At 42.3% G+C, this 19826-nt stretch overlaps 1 protein-coding gene across 1 annotated transcript in view; it reads left to right on the top strand.

Annotated features, from left to right (window-relative positions):
* The window catches only part of SLC2A9 (solute carrier family 2 member 9), a 176017-nt gene that overhangs the window by 35153 nt on the left and 121038 nt on the right, over nucleotides 1-19826 (top strand). Inside the window, 2 exon segments of the mRNA XM_032631748.1 lie at nucleotides 1875-1999; nucleotides 17448-17593. Coding sequence (XP_032487639.1) covers nucleotides 1875-1999; nucleotides 17448-17593 — 271 coding nt within the window.

Genomic DNA, 19826 nt, shown 5'->3' with positions numbered 1-19826 from the left:
TCCAAGATTTGTGCCTATCTCTACACACACACACAAACGCACATTTTATCACATAAGTTGTTGCATATTCTACATAAAGTTCTGTATCTTATTCTTTGCACTTAACAATACATCTTTGAGATTTTTCCATATCAGAATATAGAATGCTACCTCTATTTTAATGTCTGCATAATATGCCACATTATATATGTATCATAATTTATTTAAATAGCCCCTTATTAATGGACATTTGGGTTGTTTCAGTCATTTGCTGTTATAGAAGAAGTTGCAATGAGCAGGCTTTATACCATCCGAATTGAGCTGCAAAATTCACTAAGTTTGGGGTTCTCCAAGAAGTTGTAGGAAAGGGAAAAAAAATGAATGAACAGCTTGAGATAAATCAAAAATAGTAGAAAGAACTTTGGCCCGGAAGTTAAGAGAGCTAACTCCTACAAGTAATAACGAAGTTCCCTTTCAAGCCCTAGCTTCTTACAATTTCTAAAACAGTTTAATACTGTTAAATCATTGAGTCTTTAGGGAAAAAGTATCCTGTGAGAGGCTGTTTCCCCAGCTACTTGATTCGTTAGTTGTATGACCTAAAACAAGTGACTAATTTATGTGTCCTAGTTAACTTATCTATAGAGCAGAGATAAGAATAGTACCTACTTCATAGGGTCCTTTTGAGCAGTAAATGAGCTACTCATGTAAAATGTTTAGAATGGGGTCTGTCATATAGCAAAAGTTCAATTAGTGTGAGCTATTAAGATCATTTTGCAGATGAGGCAAGGAAAGCACAGAGCAATGAAGTACGAAGTCCCCTAGGTCATAAGAGAGAGAGCTGGTGCAGGAAGCCAGGTCCCCAGGCCTCCAAACAAGTTATGCTTCTCAACCGTGAGGTCTTAGGAATATGTTATGTATTCATATAAAACAGTGGTAGTGGTCCTAACAAGGAGCAATGAATAGTAAGACTTGCCAAAGGAATTCGGCTGACCTTGTTTGAGGGGATCAGCTCAGCCTCATGCTTCATGCTATAGTTCATCAAATTGAAGGTGCCATTGTTACATGAACTGCAGAGAGAGAAAGAAAGAGAAAAGGAGAGAGAGGAAGAGACGGAGAGAGGGAGGAAGGAAGGAAGGAAGGAAGGAAGAAGGGAGGGAGGGAAGGAAAGGAAGGAAGGAAGGGAGGAAGGGAGGAAGGAAGGGAGAGAGGGAGGGAGGGAGGGAGGAAGGAAGGAAGGAAGGGAGAGAGGGAGGGAGGGAGGAAGGAAGGAAGGAAGGACGAAGGGCGGGAGGGAGGGAGAAGAACTATGCCAGCTGAAGCCATAGGATGCTGTAGGTGTGCTGGTTAACAAGCTATTGCTCCCAGCTCCCAAAGTACCCTCCTGTGCTCTGCTCTGTGATGCAGGGGCTGAGACCTGCAAGCCTCACCTGCCCTTTGCCACAGGGGCACTAGAAGAGGGGGCACTTGCTCCCTTTAGTTTGCCTGAATTTCCTGCCAGCCCCAGCAGTGACCTTAACCAGTTCCCTGTGTTAATTCTCTCTGTGAAACTAACTAGAGTAGTTTTCATTTCCCTGCCTGACATCTGACTCATGGATTGGAAGAAGCATTTTGACTTTGTAGTGTTAAATGAAGGTCTTAGAACCGATGAGATAAAATATTGCCACAGGGAGACTCATAGAATATCAGGGCTCTCAGTGGCTTTGGAGGTGACCTAATCAACCGTGGTAATGAACCCAGAGGAAGGAAGTTCCTTGCTCAGGGTCATATGGCCAAAGGTGGCAATGGGGGTGGGGGGGATCTGGATCCTGTTCTGGGGATACAAAGGCCAGGCTGTATCCTGGCCTCTGTATCCCCAGAACAGTGGCAGGCTCATCAAACCCCTCCTTTTCTTCCAGGAAATTCACTTTGCTGGTCAACAATGGATTTGCAATTTCCGCCCTGTTGCTGATGGCTTGTTCTCTCCAAGCAGGAGCCTTTGAAATGCTCATCCTGGGACGCTTCATCATGGGCGTGGATGGAGGTGAGCCTTCACCGTGGCAGGAGAGGGGGCAGTAACACATTCCTGGGGCGTGTTTCAAAATGTGAGGGGTACTTGTGGCTGTCACATGCATCCCTACTGATATTGAATTGGCAGAGACCGAGAACACAAGAACCCTGCATAAAGTGGGGCAGTCCCATGGGATGGACCACCCACCCACGATGCTCCTCTAATGGAGAAGCACTGACTGGGACGGACCCAAACCAACTCCAAAGACCTGGATGGTCTTTGGCACATCATGAATTCTATTTGTCATCTTCACCATAAAGTTCATATTCCAAGTTGTCTGTGGTTTCCAGGGAGTTTTTATGAGGATTATGTTTCCTGTCTGGGCCTCTGACTCATTCATTCTTTTTCTTTTTTTTTTTTTTTAACAATGTTTTTTGATTTGTACCATTTTTAAAGTCTTTATTGAATTTGTTACAATATTGCTTCTGTTTTATGTTTTGGTTTTTCGGCCTTGAGGCATGTGGGATTTTAGCTCCCCTACCAGGGATCGAACCCACACCCCTGCATTGAAAGACGAAGTCTTAACCACTGGACCCCCAGGGAAGTCCCTCATTCATTCTTTCACTTATTCACCAAGCAGCATTTACGGAGTACATGCTGTGCCTTGTGGTCTACACTGGGGACACAGTGGTGAACAGGACGCCCCAGTCCCTACACCTGGAGCTTACGTTCTAGTGGGTGGACAGATATGTAATTAGATATATGAGGTAGATAATGGTAAGCCCTAGGAGGAAAAGAAGCAGCACAGGAAGGTAGCAAGGGCTATTTTAAATAGGACTCAGGGAAGGCTGAGGAGGAAACAAAGGAGCAGAGACGGGAATGAACCAAGGGCAAGAAACAAATGAATATTGTGGGAATTGTGTACCTGGTGGAGAGAAGAGGACAGTGACCCTGAAGTGGAAGCATGCTTGGCAAGTTCAAAGAAGAGTCAGGAGGCCAGTGTGGTGGAGCCTGGTGAGCCACGGGGAGAGTGGATGCAGATGAGTTGAAGAGGGGCCAGTGAGATCCCACAGGACCTTGTAGGTCACTGTGAGGACTGTGGATTTGTGCTCAGTGTGATGGGGAGCCGGGGTAGGGTTGAGAGGAATGTGACAAGAGTTGGTTTATGATTCAATAAGATTCCTCCCACTTCTGTGTAGAGAGAAGGTAGGGGGAGGGCAGGAGTGGGGTGGGAAGGCCATCCGCCCCCGGGTGATAGCTATGAGTAGGACAGGATGGCGGCGGTGGAAGTGGTGAGACATGGCCTGATTCTGGCCATGGCCTGTGAGAGTAGGAGACTCAAAATATATTATCAAAACCAACAAGCCAACCCTGCTTTCTTTCTAAATACGCAAATCCGTAGAATGTTACTTTCGGGCCTTTGTAGAAAGATCACAGGCTTTAGGATTAGAAACCCCTGGGACTGGATCCCACCTCTGCTATTTGCCAATTACTGACTTTTGATAAGTTACTGAATGGTTCTGAGCCTCAGTTTCCTCATCTGTAAAATGGAGATAACAATAGCTACCTTGGAGGGCTGTTAAAAGGCTGACATGAAGACGTGTGTGTGTGTGTGTGTGTGTGTGTGTGTGTGTGTGTGTGTGTGTGTATACATACACTGCCTAATGCTGCTGGAACCTGTATGAAGTCGTTAAGGGCTAGTTCCCTTCCTTCTCCATCTTTTATAAGCTGAGGGCACCAGGCGTTGTGAGTGACGGGAATGACAAGGGAGAGCATGAGAGTAAGAGGCCGTATAGGAGGTCAGGGAGGAAGAGACTTCATTTATTTTCATTGCTTTGCTGGCAGGAAATAATTCAGGATTTTGTAATACCTCAAACTCTCACTATTCAAGTAGAAGGGAGAAGCCTGTAGAAAGAACATTAACTGGAGAGAATACTGGCTGGTGTTCATGTAGAATTTTCTAATTGACCAGTCATGTTCATGAACTTCATCACCTTTGATCTTCCACTAATGCTGAAAGGCTGTTATATATAGTTTTTTCAACGGCCATGGTTTATTCACCACGACGGACCAAAAGCTGGGCATAGAACAAGCTTCGATAAGTTTGAAAAGATTGAAATCTTTTATTGAAATCATATAAGTATATTCTCTGACCACGGTATAATTAAATTAGAAATCACAAACAATATCTAAGAACCCCCCCTAAATTTGGAAAATAATAAAAACACACCTCTAAGTATTACATGAGTCAAAGAGGAAGTTACAAGGGAAATTACAAATATTTTACGCTCTAGAGCCCGGGAGCCACAGCTACTGAGCCCGCGTGCTGCAACTATTGAAGCCCGAGCACCTAGAGCCCATGCTGTGCAACAAGAGAGGCCACTGCAGTGAGAAGTCCGTGCGCCGCAACGGGGAGTGTCCCCCGCTCGCCCCAGCTAGAGAGAGCCCGCGTGTAGCGGCGAGGACCCAACGCAGCCAAAAATAAAAATAAATAAAAAATTAAAAAATATATTTTAACGGAATGATAATGAAAATACAGCATATCAAAATTTGTTGGATGCAGTTAGAGGAAAAGCTATGAATTTTCATGCTTATATTAGAAAAGAACAGGATTTGGTAAACTGCGTGCCTTGGGACAAATTCGGCCTGTAGACGGTTTTTTATGGCCTGTGAGCCAGAGGGTTGCATGCTGAGTGAAGTAAGTCAGACAGAGAAAGACAAATACTGTATTTTTTCACTTATACGTGGAATCTAGCAAAAAACAATCAAATGAACAAACATAGCAAAACAGAAATAGACTCATAGATATAGAGAAAAATGGGTGGCTGCCAAAGGGGAAGGGGGCGGGGCATTGGGCAAAATAGATGACAGAGATTAAGAGGTACAAACTTCCAGTTATAAAATAAATAAATCATGGGATGGAATGTACAGCAGCACATTAAAAGGATCATACACCATGATCAAGTGGGGTTTATCCTAGGAATGCAAGGGTTCTTTAAAATATGCAAATCAGTCAAGATGATATACCATATTAACAAATTGAAGGAGAAAAAGCATATGATCATCTCAATAGACGCAAAGCTTTCGACAAAATTCAACACCAATTTATTATAAAAACTCTCCAGAAAGTAGGCACAGAGGGAACTTACCTCAACATAATAAAGGCCATGTATGACAATCCCAGAGCCAACATCATTCTCAATGGTGAAAAACTGAAACCATTTCCTCTAAGATCAGGGACAAGACAAGGTTGCCCACTCTCATCACTCTTATTCAACATAGTTTTGGAAGTTTTAGCCACAGCAATCAGAGAAGAAAAAGAAATAAAAGGAATCCAAATTGGAAAAGAAGAAATAAAACTGTCACTGTTTTCAGATGACATGATACTATACATAGAGAATCCTAAAGATGCTACCAGAAAACTACTAGAGCTAATCAATGAATTTGGTAAAGTAGCAGGATACAAAATTAATGTACAGAAATCTCTTGCATTCCTATACATTAACGACAAAAAATCTGGAAGAGAAATTAAAGAAACACTCCCATTTACCATTGCAATGAAAAGAATAAAATAGCTAGGAGTAAACCTACCTAAGGAGACAAAAGACGTGTATGCAGAAAACTATAAGCCACTGATGAAAGCAATTAAACATGATACAAACAGATGGAGAGATATACCATGTTCTTGGATTGGAAGAATGAACACTGTGAAAATGACTGTCCTACCCAAAGCGATCTACAGATTCAATGTAATCCCTGTCAAACTACCAATGGTATTTATCACAGAACTAGAACAAAAAATTTCACAATTTGTATGGAAACACAAAAGACCCTGAATAGCCAAAATGATCTTGAGAAAGAAAAACGGAGCTGGAGGAATCAGGCTCCCTGAATTCAGACCATACTACAAAGCTACAGTAATCAAGACAATATGGTACTGGCACAAAAACAGAAATATAGATCAATGGAACAGGACAGAAAACCCAGAGATAAACCCATGCACATATGGCCATCTAATTTATGACAAAGGAGGCAAGAGTATACAGTGGAGAAAAGACAGCGTCTTCAAAAAATGGTGCTGGGAAAACTGGACAGCTACATGTAAAAGAGTGAAATTAGAACACTCCCTAACACCATACACAAAAATAAACTCAAAATGGATTAAAGACCTAAATGTAAGGCCAGACACTATAAAACTCTTAGAGGAAAACATAGGCAGAACACTCTATGACATAAATCACAGCAAGATCCTTTTTGACCCACTTCCTAGAGAAATGGAAATAAAAACAAAAATAAACAAATGGGACCTAATGAAACTTAAAAGCTTTTGCACAGTAAAGGAAACCATAAACAATACAAAAAGACAACCCTCAGAATGGGAGAAAATATTTGCAAAGGAAGCAACTGACAAAGGATTAATCTCCAAAATATACAAGCAGCTCATGCAGCTCAATATCAAAAAAACCGAAACAATCCAAGCCAAAAATGGGCAGAAGACCTAAATAGACATTTCTCCAAAGAAGATACACAGATTGCCAGCAAACACATGAAAGGATGCTCAACATCACTAATCATTAGAGAAATGCAAGTCAGAACTACAATGAGGTATCACCTCACACCAGTCAGAATGGCCATCATCAAAAAATCTACAAAAAATAAATGCTGGAGAGGGTGTGGAGAAAAGGGAACCCTCTTGCACTGTTGGTGGGAATGTAAATTGATACAACCACTATGGAGAACAGTATGTAGGTTCCTCAAAAAACTAAAAATAGAACTACCATATGACCCAGCATCCCACTACTGGGCGTATACCCTGAGCAAACCATAATTCAAAAAGAGTCATGTACCACAATGTTCATTGCAGCACTATTTACAATAGCCAGGACATGGAAGCAACCTAAGTGTCCATCAACAGATGAATGGATAAAGAAGATGTGGCACATATATACAATGGAATATTACTGAGCCATAAAAAGAAACAAAATTGAGTTATTTGTAGTGAGGTGGATCGACCTAGAGACTCTCATACAGAGTGAAGTAAGTTGGAAACAGAAAAACAAATACCTTATGCTAACACATATATATGGAATCTAAAAAAAAAAGAGTTCTGAAGAACCTAGGGGTAGGACAGGAATAAAAACGCAGACGTAGAGAATGGACTTGAGGACACGGGGATGGCGAAGCGTAGGCTGAGACGAAGTGAGAGAGAGGCGCTGACATATATACACTACCAAATGTAAAATAGATAGTGGGAAGCAGCCGCATAGCACAGGGAGATCAGCTCGGTGCTTTGTGACCACCTAGAGGGGTGGGATAGGGAGTGTGGGAGGGAGGGAGACGCAAGAGGGAGGGGATATGGGGATATATGTATATGTATAGCTGATTCACTTTGTTAAACAGCAGCAACTAACACAACAGTGTATAGCAATTATACCTCAATAAAGATGTTAAAAATATAAGCTGATTCAAAGAGAGATGCCATTTTTACAAAACCTCATATTCAAGACAAACGTCTTTTAGACCATTTGTCCTATGAGCTTTTCAAAAAGAAACAGAAAGAAAAAGTAAAATCAACAGGTGGGGAAAAAATGCACTCCTGATTTCTGGAATGTGCCCTCTTGGAGTTGAGCCAAGACGTGGAAGCTTTGTGTCATCTATTCTCACCAAACCCTCTCAAAGCAGAGAGACAGATGTGAGGGCATTTAAGGTGAGGCAATTGGTCAGAAAGAAAGAAAATTGCTGGTTATGAGGTGAATTGCTGCCCTGCTTGAAATAAATAATTTAAAGCCAAATGAGAAGCCCGGAGTATTTTCAGGTGGCTGTGCTGCTCAAACCAGGTTCTCGGGGGAAATATTTGGAACCATTGCAGAAAACATCAGACTGAAGTGTCCTATTTCTAAAAGGCTTGGAGCAAAAATAAACACACTATTTTTACATTGAAACAAACATGATGAAGCATGGCGTTGGAGGGCAAATCCTTGCTGATTGTAAAGTCAAGGTAAAAGAGTGCAGAGGTGTTTTGTGTTTGTGGATGATTGTGTTGGACAGGTTCCTGCCACAGCGTTCCCAGCTCTGCCCACACTCCCAGGGGCGCAAGCCCACATCTCCTGCATTAGCACCTCTGCAGTGGACAAGCCCAAGTCTGCTGCATTAAGAACTCTCCAGTGACAAGTTCATATCTGCTGCATTAAGTGCTCTCTAGTGGACAAGTTCAAGCAGCAGCGTTTAGAGAATCATATGGCATGGACATGAAATCAGGGTCAAGGACTTGACTTCAAGTTCTGGCTCTATCACTGACTTGCCAGGTGACCTTGGGGCCATCAGTTCCCCTCTCTGGGCCTCAGTGATGTAATCTAGAAAATAAGGAGAATGACCTCTGGTAGCTGAGGTTTCCACCAGCTCTAAAAATCTTCTCTGGCTCTTTTTCGTTCTCCCCTTAGAGCTACTACCATGAATGTCCTCTTTAGGCTTCCAGACCTCACATGCCACATGTAGCTCTATCGTCTACTAATTAAATAACACCACAGTATAGGAGACTGAGAAATAAAGGCATAGGGCAGAAACACTGGCTCTCCTGGCTGGTGGGGTCAGCCCACGTATGTCATGTGTGGACTTACCCAGCTACCTCTGCCACAAGCTCCCAGCAATGGTGTGCACCACTCTGACAAGCAAATGATTTATTATTTATCATTATTCTGCCTACTGCTCCCAAAGGGGTTCACATCCTATTCCCTGGAACCCGTGAATATGTTAGCTTACATGGCAAAAGGGACTTTGCAGATGTGATTAAATTCAGGACCTTGAGATGAATAGGTTATCCTGGATTCTCCAGGCAGGTCCAGTGTAGACACAGGAGTCCTTGTAAGTGAAAGGGGGAGGAGGGGAGCCAGAGTCAGAGAAACGAGGCGAGATGATGAAAGCAGAGACTGGAGTGACGCAGTTGCTGGCACTGAGGATGGAAGGGGCCATGAGCCAAGGAGTGTAGGTGTCCCTAGAAGGTGGAAAAGGCAAGAAAACGGACTATTCCCTAGAGCCTCCAGAAAGACCACAGCCCTGCCAACATGTTGATTTTAGCCCATGTTGGACCCATGAGTCCCATTTTGGACTCATGCCCCGCAGAACTGTCTGAAAATAAATTTAAGTCACTAAGTTCATGGCAATTTGCTATGGCAGCAATAGGAAACCAACAAAAACACTAATAATATTATTAATTTATTATTATGACTTGAGTCAGATTTTAACATGACAAAGAGAGGGTAAGGTGCTCAGAAGAAATGGATTCTAGTCCTAGCCTTTCTACTTACTAGCCCGGTGGCCTGAGAAAAGCCTCTTTTGCACATAAAGTAGAGATAATGACATCTACCTAACAATATTCAGGTACTAAACAGGTGTGTGTGTCTATGTCTGTGTGTGTGTCTGTGTTTGTTTGTGTCTGTGTGTTTGTGTGTCTGTGTGTGTGTGTCTCTATGTATGACTGTCTCTGTGTGTCTCGGTGTCCGTGTGTGTGTGTTTCCCTTCAATAGCACAACTCTCTTGGACTCAGAGCTCTACCTGCATTTGCATGTGAGGAGATGGAGCCTCAGGGGCTACCTTGCCAAGGTCTCACAGTTCAGATGTGTCTGGGCCAAGGTGGGAGCCAGGTGTGCCTGACTCCACACTTTTCCTAAATTGCTTGGCCTAGAGGAACCAGAGGGATAATGTGGGTCAGGACTTTTCTCTTTCCGTTTTTCCTGTGCAATGATTACTCATTACTTATATTTAAATGGACTCATTTTTTTTTAAGTTAAATAAATAGATTTGAGAAGCAAATAAAATACATCCTGGCCTGTAAGGCAGGCCCTAAATGGTCTCCACCCCCCTCCCGCCCGTTCCCTCTCTGAACCACCACCATGTGGCCTCAGGGACCACCCTATGTGAAACTGCAACTCTCCCCACCCCGGGCATCCCTGTCCTCCCTCCCCACTTGATGTTTCCCTAGAGCTCTTACCACCATCTAGCAGGCAGCGCACTCTTCATGCTTATGCTCAGCCTCCCTCCAGTACCTCCCTCCCCAAGATGCAACTACACGACAGCAAGGCTTTTTTACCTGTTTCATTCATTGCCATTGCCTTGGCTTCTAACAATGACGACCTCTCAGTATACACTCAGTAAATATTTGTTGGAGAATAAACCATTTCTTTGCCATATATATATATATATATATATATATAGAGAGAGAGAGAGAGAGAGAGAGAGAGAGAGAGGGAGAGAGAGAGAGAGAGAGAGAGAGAAGGGAGGAAGAGAGAGTTCTGCTTTCAAAGTAAAATGGTGAGAAAAAGCATTTGTTTAAAGGTATCAGACAGCTACCGAGGCAGGGGGGACTTACAGGACCACAATCTGGGAAAGGAGTGAAACCCAGAGAGGTAAGCCCTGCATTTGGGGCAACTTTTCCTCTAGAGGTATCTCCCAATTCCAGAATGATGGCTGAGAATCTGAGATGCTTAGTAGACCTTCCAACAGACTCATGGGGCTGAGGAGGAGGAATTGGAGTTGAACTCCTGACAGGTAGGAAGGTCGCTAGTCACCACAGGGCTACACCATAGGAGCAAGAGTGAATCATAAATAGACCAGATCTTCAAATCACTTCAATCACCAACGGATTTGTGGTAAGCTGGGATTGCTAATGCCTCTAGCCTCTCATCCTGCCAGATGCATACATCCAGAACCTCAAATTATTTTTACAGTTTTCATATACACTCTGATATTCAATCCAAAGTAGCCAGACATACAAGGAGAAAACCAAGAGAAATAACCTCAAAAATAAACTGGTAGTGATCTGAAAATAGCAGTATTAGACACAGCCATTAAAATAATTATGCTTAATATGTTCAGATAATCAAGAGATAATGTCAAGAATTTTGGCATAGAAATGGAAGCTATATTTTGACTTACCAAATCGAAATTCTGGGACTAAAAAATACAAAAACTGAAAAATGCAAAAAATGCAAGAACTTAATGAATGGTTTTACCAGCAGATAGCATGCACCTGAAGCAAGAATCAGGGAACTAAAGCATCAAAGATCAGAAGAAAGCATCCAGGTTGAAGCATGAAAACACAGAAAAGAGGGTAAGAAATGTCTGGGAAATTGTAAAGATGTCTAACATACATTAATTGGAAAATCAGAAGGAGAGTAGACAGAGGATGGAGAAAAAGCAATTTTTGGAAGATAATGGCCAACATTTTTTTTTTCTCCTGATGAAAAGCCACAAGTCCAAGAAGAACTATGGATCCCTAGTAGGGTAAAAACAAAGAAAACCACAACTCTGCACAGCTTAGTAAAACTTCTGACAACCAAGGACAAACAGAAAGTTATTCTGAAAAACAGAATGACAGGTTAAAAGATTAAAAAGGTTAAAAAGATATGTTACCTTCAAATAAGTAAGAATAAAATGGAAAGCTGGCTTTTCAACAAAAACAATGGAAGACATAAAAACAGCAAAGTGATATTTTCAAAGAGCCGAAAGAAAATAACCGCCAACCTAGAATTCTCCAGCCAGTGAAAATATCTTTCAAAAATAAAGGTGAAATGAAAACACCTTTTCAGTCAAACAAAAGCTAATAAGATTTATCCCTAACACACTTGCACGAAAGAAACTAATTACGGAAATATAAGTAGAAAATCCTCATATGTTTGGAAATTAAGATGTAAGTGATGTGTACTTCTAAGTAACCAGGGGACAAAAAAGAAATCACAATGGAAATTTTAAAGTAGTTTGAATTAAATGATTATGAAAATACCACATAAGGCATATCAAATTTTGTCAGATACGGCTAAAGCCGTGTTTAGAGTAAAATTTATAACCTCAAATGCATATAGTCTAAAACATGAAAGGCTGAAAATCAATGATCTAATATTTCATCTTAAAGAAGTTAGAAAAAGAATTTTCATTAGAGAACATCAGCAAAGACAAGTGAGTTCTAGAAAAGATTAATAAAATTGATAAACCCCTTGCAAGACTGTTTATAAAAAGAGAGAAAAGGAATTGATAACTAATGCTATTGGGTTGGCCAAAAAGTTCATTTGTGTTTTTCCATAAGATCAGAATGGATAGATCCTGAAGCATTAAAAACATAAGAATATATCATGAACATGTTTATAAAATATATTTGAAAACTTTAGATAAATGTACAAATGCCAAGAAAGAAAAAACTTACCAATACTGACTTAAGAAAAAATAGAATTTCTGTATAGTCCTATTCTATTAAATAAGTTGAACATGTAATTTAAAACCTTTTAACAAAGGAAATGCAAGGCCCATATGGCTTCTTTAAGAAAGAATAACACTAACACCATACAATCATTTCCAGAGGGGACACTCCCCAACTCATTTTATAAAATGAATGTATCCTTGATTGTATATCCTAATAGGAGCTTTACAAGAAAGGAAAATTACAGGCCAATATCGTTATACAAAACAATGATTTTGCAGTCATATATGTATACATTTTCAGTTTTCCATACATGTGCACCAAAAGACTTATACAAGAATATTTATGGGGCACTATTAGTATTTTTAAATTTTATTTTATTGAAGCATAGTTGATTTCCAATGTTGTATTAGTTTCCAGTGTACAGCAAAGCAACTCAGTTATGCATATATCTAATAGTTTGTATCTGCTAATCCCAAACTACCAATCCATGCCTCCCCAACCCTGCTTTGGCAACCACAAATCTGTTCTTTATGTCTGTGAGTCAATTTCTGTTTGATAAACAAGTCCATTTGTGTCATATCTTAGATTCCATATGTAAGTGATATCATATGGTATTTGTCTTTCTCTTTCTGACTTACTTCACTTAGTATGATAATCTCTAGCTGCATCCATGTTGCTGCAAATGGCATTATTTTGTTCTTTTTTATGGCTGAGTAATATTCCACTGTATATATTTACCACATCTTCTTTATCCATTCATCTGTCGATGGACATTTAGGTTGCTTCCATGTCTTGGCTGTTGTAAATAGGGTCACTATTAGTGTTAACCCCAAACTGTCCATCAATAGTAGGGTGGATAAATTGTGGAATACTTACACATTGGAAGACTACACAGCAACGAAAACAGATTAGAGCTACATGCTACAACACTGATGCATTTCACAAACATAATATCAGCAAAAGAAGCAAGAAATAAAAGAAGTACATATTCTCTGATTCCATATGCTAATCTTTGGTGATTGCAGTTAGGCTGGTGGTGATCTTTGGGAAGGAGGAGGGGAAGGATAGTGATTCTGAGGGAGCACAGCATGGGGGCTTTCTGGGGTGTTGGTCTTGTTGATTTTTTTTTTTTTTTTTTGCGGTACATGGGCCTCTCACTGTTGTGGCCTCTCCCGTTGCGGAGCACAGGCTCCGGACGTGCAGGCTCAGTGGCCATGGCTCATGGGCCCAGCCGCTGTGCAGCATGTGGGATCCTCCCGGACTGGGGCACGAACCCGTGTCCCCTGCATCAGCAGGAGGACTCTGAACCACTGCGCTACCAGGGAAGCCCGTAAGTTGATTCTTGACCTGGGTGGAGGTTACACAGGTGCATACATTTTGTGATGATTCATCAAACTGCACACATATTATTTGTGCTATTTAAAAATGTGTGTCATACTTTAATCTTCAAATTTAAGTTTATATTCAGTGAAACGCTTAGTTTTGGACTGGACTCAAATTTTTCTGCAACCCCATAGAAAAATGCAATTATCCAGTTGTCCCTAGAGTATTTCCTGCAACATCTTTGAGTGCCCTTAGACAATATTTTCCCTCAATCCCTTCTGCTTTGTATGGGCTAAAATGCTACTTCTGGAACTGGACTCTAGGAGGAATCTGGAAGTTAGGCTAGCTCTGTGTGAGGGAGCCTATTCCCGGTTGCTCCTTTCATTGCATCAGGCCATGTACCCTGAGGAAGCGGAAGACTGTAAAGTGGTTCTGGAAGTTGTGAACTGCTCAGTAGATTGGAACTGTTGTTGATGTTTTAGATGAGAGGCACTCTGCCCTCTGTGCACTTGGAGTCTGCAGCCCCTGTAGGACTAGCCTTTGAGGCCTGTTCCCATAGACCACAGTTATAACTGCACCAGCCTGCCGGTCTGCAACTCCCAACCACTGGCGACCCCAGCAACCTCACCTTTACCGCAGCCTTGGTTAAATAAATAATGGTAGAGTGAAAGTGCCTTGGGGACCCAATAGACTTTGATCAAGCACATGTGCTGGGTCTGGTGCTGTTTTTCAAAGGAAATTTTCTGTGGGTGGAAGTGGGGAAACAGACAATATACAAGTGCAGGTGACCCTTGAACAACGTGGTGGTTAGCGGTGCCGACCCTCAGTGCAGTCGAAAATTCACATGCAACTTTACAGTCGACCCTCCATACATGTGGTTCTGCATCTGCGAATTCAACATCAGATTGTGTGGCACTGTCGTACGTATTTAGTGAAAAAAAATGTGAGTATAAGTGGACCTGCATGGCTCAAAGCCATGCCGTTCAAGGGTCCTCTGTAAATACCGAACAAGATACTTTCAAAAAGCACTGAGTGCCATGAGGAACGTAAGACAGGATGGAGAGATAAGGAGTGACGGGCAGGGATTGATTTTGACAGGCGAAGGCCTCCATGAGAAGGTATGGCAGTTTCCTATGGCTGCTGTCACCAAAAACCACAACTGGGGGGGGCTGAAAACAACAGAAATTATGCCCTCAGAGTTCTGGAGGCCAGAAGCCCAAAATCAAGGTATCTGCAGGGTTGGTCCCTTCTGGAGGCTCTGAAGGAGAATCTGTTTCATGCCTCTCCTGGCTTCTGGTGCTACCGGGAAGCCTTGGCATTCCCTGGCTTGTGGCAGCATCACTCCAATCTCTGTCTCCATCTTCACGCTCCCCTCTTCCCTCTGTGTCTCCCTGTGTCTTATCATCTTATAAGGACACCAGTCATTGGATTTAGGGCCCACCCTAATCCAGTGTGACGACACCTTAACCTGATTCCATCTGCAAAGGACCCGTTGGGTCATATTAGTTCCCGTTAGCGGGAGGTAGTGAGGCTGAGCTGAGATGGGAAGGACAGTGGGGCGTCAGCCTGTGGAGCTGTGAGGACAGAGGACTCGGGATAAACGGAACAACAAAGGCTGATATCCCACGATCAGAATGAGCCTGGGGTGTCCGGTAAATCGTAAGGCTGGGGCACCTGTGGGGGGGCAAGAATGGCAGGATATGGGGTCACAGGTCAAGAGGGGCCACTCAGGTGTGTGGGATGCTTGATGCAGCAACACGAGCCCAGGGTAATCAACCATCCTCATTTGCCCGGAACTCAGGGGCTTCCCGGGACCCAGAATTTTCAGTGCTAAAGCCAGGATGGTCCCTGGCAAACTGGGATGAGTTGGTCATCCTACAGCCGGCTACCTCCTCATGGCTCACCCCTGGTTTAGCCAGCAGCATCTCATTTTTGCCCGAAATTTCACAATGGGCAAGGAAGAAGAGTCTCCATTAATGGACAGTGTCCTGTGTGCCTTTCACTCTGCTAAGCGTTCTCCAGGGATTCAGTCTGCGCAGGCGCCCTGGAAGGAGGCGTTCTTACTGTGCCAACCGTATGCCACGTCCATTACCACGACCATGCCTCCTCTTTCCTACCAGCCGTATCATTTCCTTAATAGCTTTTCATGAGATGATGATGATAATTATCCCCAGAGGGTAGGGGGAGTGTCAGGGTGAGGACCTAACAGTTTTCCAAGTGTCCATCAAGTGACCAAAAATGAGCCAGGTGCTTTATATGTGGTAATTTTATTCCCACTGCAACAGGAATAGACAGCAATTATGACCCTTCTTTCATAGATGGGTAGGCGGAGGCTAGGAGAAGCTAACTAACTTGATCAAGGTCACCTGGTGAGGAAAGCAGGGCTCTGGGACTTGAATCCTGCACCTTCCTCTCTATCCCACTGCCCCCTAAGCAACAAGGTGCCACATTGATCCGTGGCCACTTGATTTTTCCATGAGGCCAGATGCTCTCAGTATGGGTGTTTGGGATAAAAATTCAGATAGCATCTGGTTTATGTTGCAGCTTTGGAGATAATTCCTGTCTCTTTGCACCTTAAGCGTGTTTCCCTTGTGTGCCGAACCAGAAAAAGTTATCCTGGGCTGAGATGCAATGAATGAGATGCTCAGCTTATAAATTGGGCAGCGCATTCCCTTCACTATTTCTTTTTAGGAAGGGCTTCCCTGAATGCTAGAAACTGGGGTGAATCCAGCTTAAGATGAAACACATCGATTGGTGCCTAAAGTGTGTCGGGAACTGTGCTCTAACCTCTAGGCATCAGGAGGCCAGGGCAGGAAAGAAATTTTTGATTGCCCAAACAATCTGGTGAAAAATTAGAAGACAATAATAGTTAGTGCTAGGAATGCTGACTTGTACGCTGAGTGAAGCACTGAGCAAATCTCAATTAACTCTCATAGCAATCCTATGAAGTCAGACTCAGTTCTTATCCCCAACTTGTAGATAGAGAAACTGAGGCTGAGAGAGGCTAACTCTCTCAGCCCAAGTCCTCAACTTTTGTAAGTTGCAGGGATTTGACCCAGGAAGCAGTGTGACTCAAAGTGTAATAAGCAAGCCACGGATCTGCCTGGGATAAGTGCATGTGTAGACCTTCATGGGTCTATAAAGGGTCTTAAGAATAACCCTGCCCCGAAATGAGTAGAAAACAAAGTTTCTTGAACCTGACAAGGCCTCATGATATTTTTACTAACAGAACCTCTATGAGTGCAGAGTATTATGTTTTATGAGACATATTTAAAACTATTACTTTTTAAATAGAAATATCAGTCATCAGCCTTTGAACACATAAATTTATCTGAAAGGTTATGAGACCCTATGTGAGTGACGTCGTCTATAAAATGCTGTACAATGGGTTTAACAGTATCTGCCATAACTGAGTTCCATGATTTACCTAAGGGGGTGCTGTTAGCTGGCGGGCAAGTTCAAGTTCTAGAATCAGAGACCTGATCTACTGGGCAAATAATCTCTTGGAGCATTTTTGGATGTCCCTTGGTGATTTGGGAAAGTTACTCAACCTCTCTGTGCCTCAGTTTTCTCATATTTAGAATGGGGATAATGATAGTACATTTACTTCAGAGGGTTGTTATTTAAAATAGATAAGTTAATATATGTAAAGAGAGAAGGAAGATCCCTGCTACTTGGTAGGCACTATGTGCGTTGGGTATTATTATCACCACTGTCACCATCACCACCAGCATCACTACCATCAGCTACTACCATTTCCCCTCCTATGAAATCCACCTCCCAGCCATACTCTGTGGAGTAAATAATAAAGTGCGTGTTAAAATGTTGACAATTTGTGCAGAGTGCTGGGAATGGTGTTGTGGCTACAGCACTATTTTTGTCAAGCACAGAACAGAGGGAGGTGCCATGACCAGAGTCTTCCTTGAAGAAGACAGCTCTCTCACTGCTGCCATGCTTCCTTCATAGGCATCGCCCTCAGTGTGCTCCCCATGTACCTGAGCGAGATCTCACCCAAGGAGATCCGCGGCTCTCTGGGGCAGGTGACCGCCATCTTCATCTGCATTGGCGTGTTCACGGGGCAGCTGCTGGGCCTTCCTGAGCTGCTGGGAAAGGTAAGTGTGGCTCCCCAGCCAACCACATCCGTTCTCACTTCATGTCACCATCTCTGCTCCCCGTGTCCCTTGCCAGACGAAGGGTAGTCAGAGGTGAGCCCTTCCTCCAAAAGCTTGTCCCTATGTCCTAGAATTCTTGAGCATTCAAGCCTTTTGCTTATTATTGGACAAAAGTTGTTGAGTTTCTTTGATTGGGTTTGATTTTTTCTTTTAGAAAATAAAAAATATACAAAAAATTCAAACCTTACAGAATGTTCAAATCCACCCACCCAATAGCTATTGTTAACAGCTCAATAATTTTCATTTAGGCTTTTTTCTTTGCTTATCTAAACTTATATGTACATAGTTTTGTTTTGTTTTTTAATGGAATCATGCCATATACATTGTTCTGTTACTTGCCGTCTTCATTTAATATATTTTGGGCATCTTTCCTAGATGTTTGGCTTCGCTCTACCTCACTCTTGAGCCTTTCTTTCCCACATTAATATGTAATTGCACAGTCTTCTGTTGTTGGCTTTCTGTTTTGGAAACAGGAAGGCCTGACTTTAAATCCCAGTACAGGCATGTACTTGCTGTGTGGCCTCGGCAAGGAGGAACACCTCACACACGTAAAGTCAGCTTTAAAAATTGCTGCGTTTTCAATAAAATCACTCATTTCATTGAAACATTCAGATATGCACACAAATATACATACAACTATGTTAAGTTTTAACATCCTCATGTCTGTTCTTTATATCTTCTCTCTTAACTTAATTTGATTTTGCTTTCTCTCTCTCTCTCTCTTTTTTTTTTTTTTTTTCTGTTTTTTGTTTTTTTGACCACACTGCAGGGCTTGTGGGATCTCATTTCCCCGACCGGGGATTGAACCCAGGCCACGGAAGTGAAAGCGCTGAATCCTAACCACTAGATCACCAGGGAACCCCCTGCTGTCTTCCTTTCTAAATAACATGTCCAAATGGTTGCCTCTAATTTTGCTATTTGAAAGACTAAACTCTGTTACCCATTTTATTGCTTTCCAATTTTAATTTCTGCCTTTTCATTATTATTCATACATTTTTTTCCTTTAACATAGATTTGTCAACATTCCCAAAATTTTAGTATGCCACTTTCTCGATGTTATTTTTCTAAATGATTTGTCATTTTGATTCCATATTGAGAACAATTAATTAGAATAATGTTTTCAATTCCCAAACAGATGTGACTTTGTTCTTGTCACTCACTGCCAGTTTATTTTGCTGTGTAAAGAGAAAATAATCCATAAATCCCTCCCTTGGGGAACACGTTAAGGTTACTCTGGCCAGTTTGCAGTCACCTTTTAGAAGTATCCCATGTTTGCTCAAGGACGGTAGCTTTTTCTTGGCACATTGTAACACAGAGAATTGGTAATACAAAATGACTATGATGTCATCACAACAATTAATGTTAATCTACAAAATGCTAAGGAAAAATTTCACATGAGATTAAAAAGAGGTGAGAAAATGTGATTCTATCATGGACAAATGAACTCCAAAGGGAAGGGCACAGAGCAGCCCAGTTGTAGCTGCAGCATCGAGTCACGGGCATGTGGGTTCTGGTGCCAGACTGCCTGGGTCTGCCTTCCAGCCCCACCACCACGCGCTGTGGGACTTTGAGTAAAGTTTCTGAACCTCTCTTAGCCGTTTCCTTACCTATCAATGAGATTACAATGGCATCTCTCTCATGGAGGTTTCTTGTAAGGCTTGAAGAAGGAAACAGATGTCAACAGCATTTGGAACAGTACCTGGAGCTGGTGGTAAATAGATGTCAGCCAATATCTCATTTAATTCATGTAGCAGCCCTTGGAAATAAATATTATTACTTTCTATGTTAGAGATTAAAGGTTCAGGCTCAGAGAGGTTTAATAATTACCCCAAATGGCTACAGCAAGAAGGCAGTGGAGCCTGGTTGGAGCCTGAGCTTCCTGGCTTTGAAGCCATGACCTCTGTGCTGTAGGACGTGCAGAGCGGGACTTGCAGATGGGGAGCACAGGGAGGCATCCCCAAAGTTTAGAGTCCTGGCACAGGAAGTCAGGCAGGCCAGTCCTCTTCGGTCTCATATGTTTCTCATGTGGCCCCAGCCCCTGAGCTCGTGAGAACACTTCTTTTCTGTGAGCTTTTCATCTTGAACTCTGTCCTTCGTTCAAGCCCAGGAAGAAAAATCTGTTTGATTTTTATAAAAATATAAGACACGTATTCATCCACGTTAAAGTGGATCC

The sequence above is a fragment of the Phocoena sinus genome, chromosome 5 (assembly GCF_008692025.1).
Source record: "Phocoena sinus isolate mPhoSin1 chromosome 5, mPhoSin1.pri, whole genome shotgun sequence".
Taxonomy (NCBI): Eukaryota; Metazoa; Chordata; class Mammalia; order Artiodactyla; family Phocoenidae; genus Phocoena; species Phocoena sinus.
Note: the sequence above shows the minus strand (reverse complement) of the source record. Positions and strands in the feature narration are given on the sequence as shown.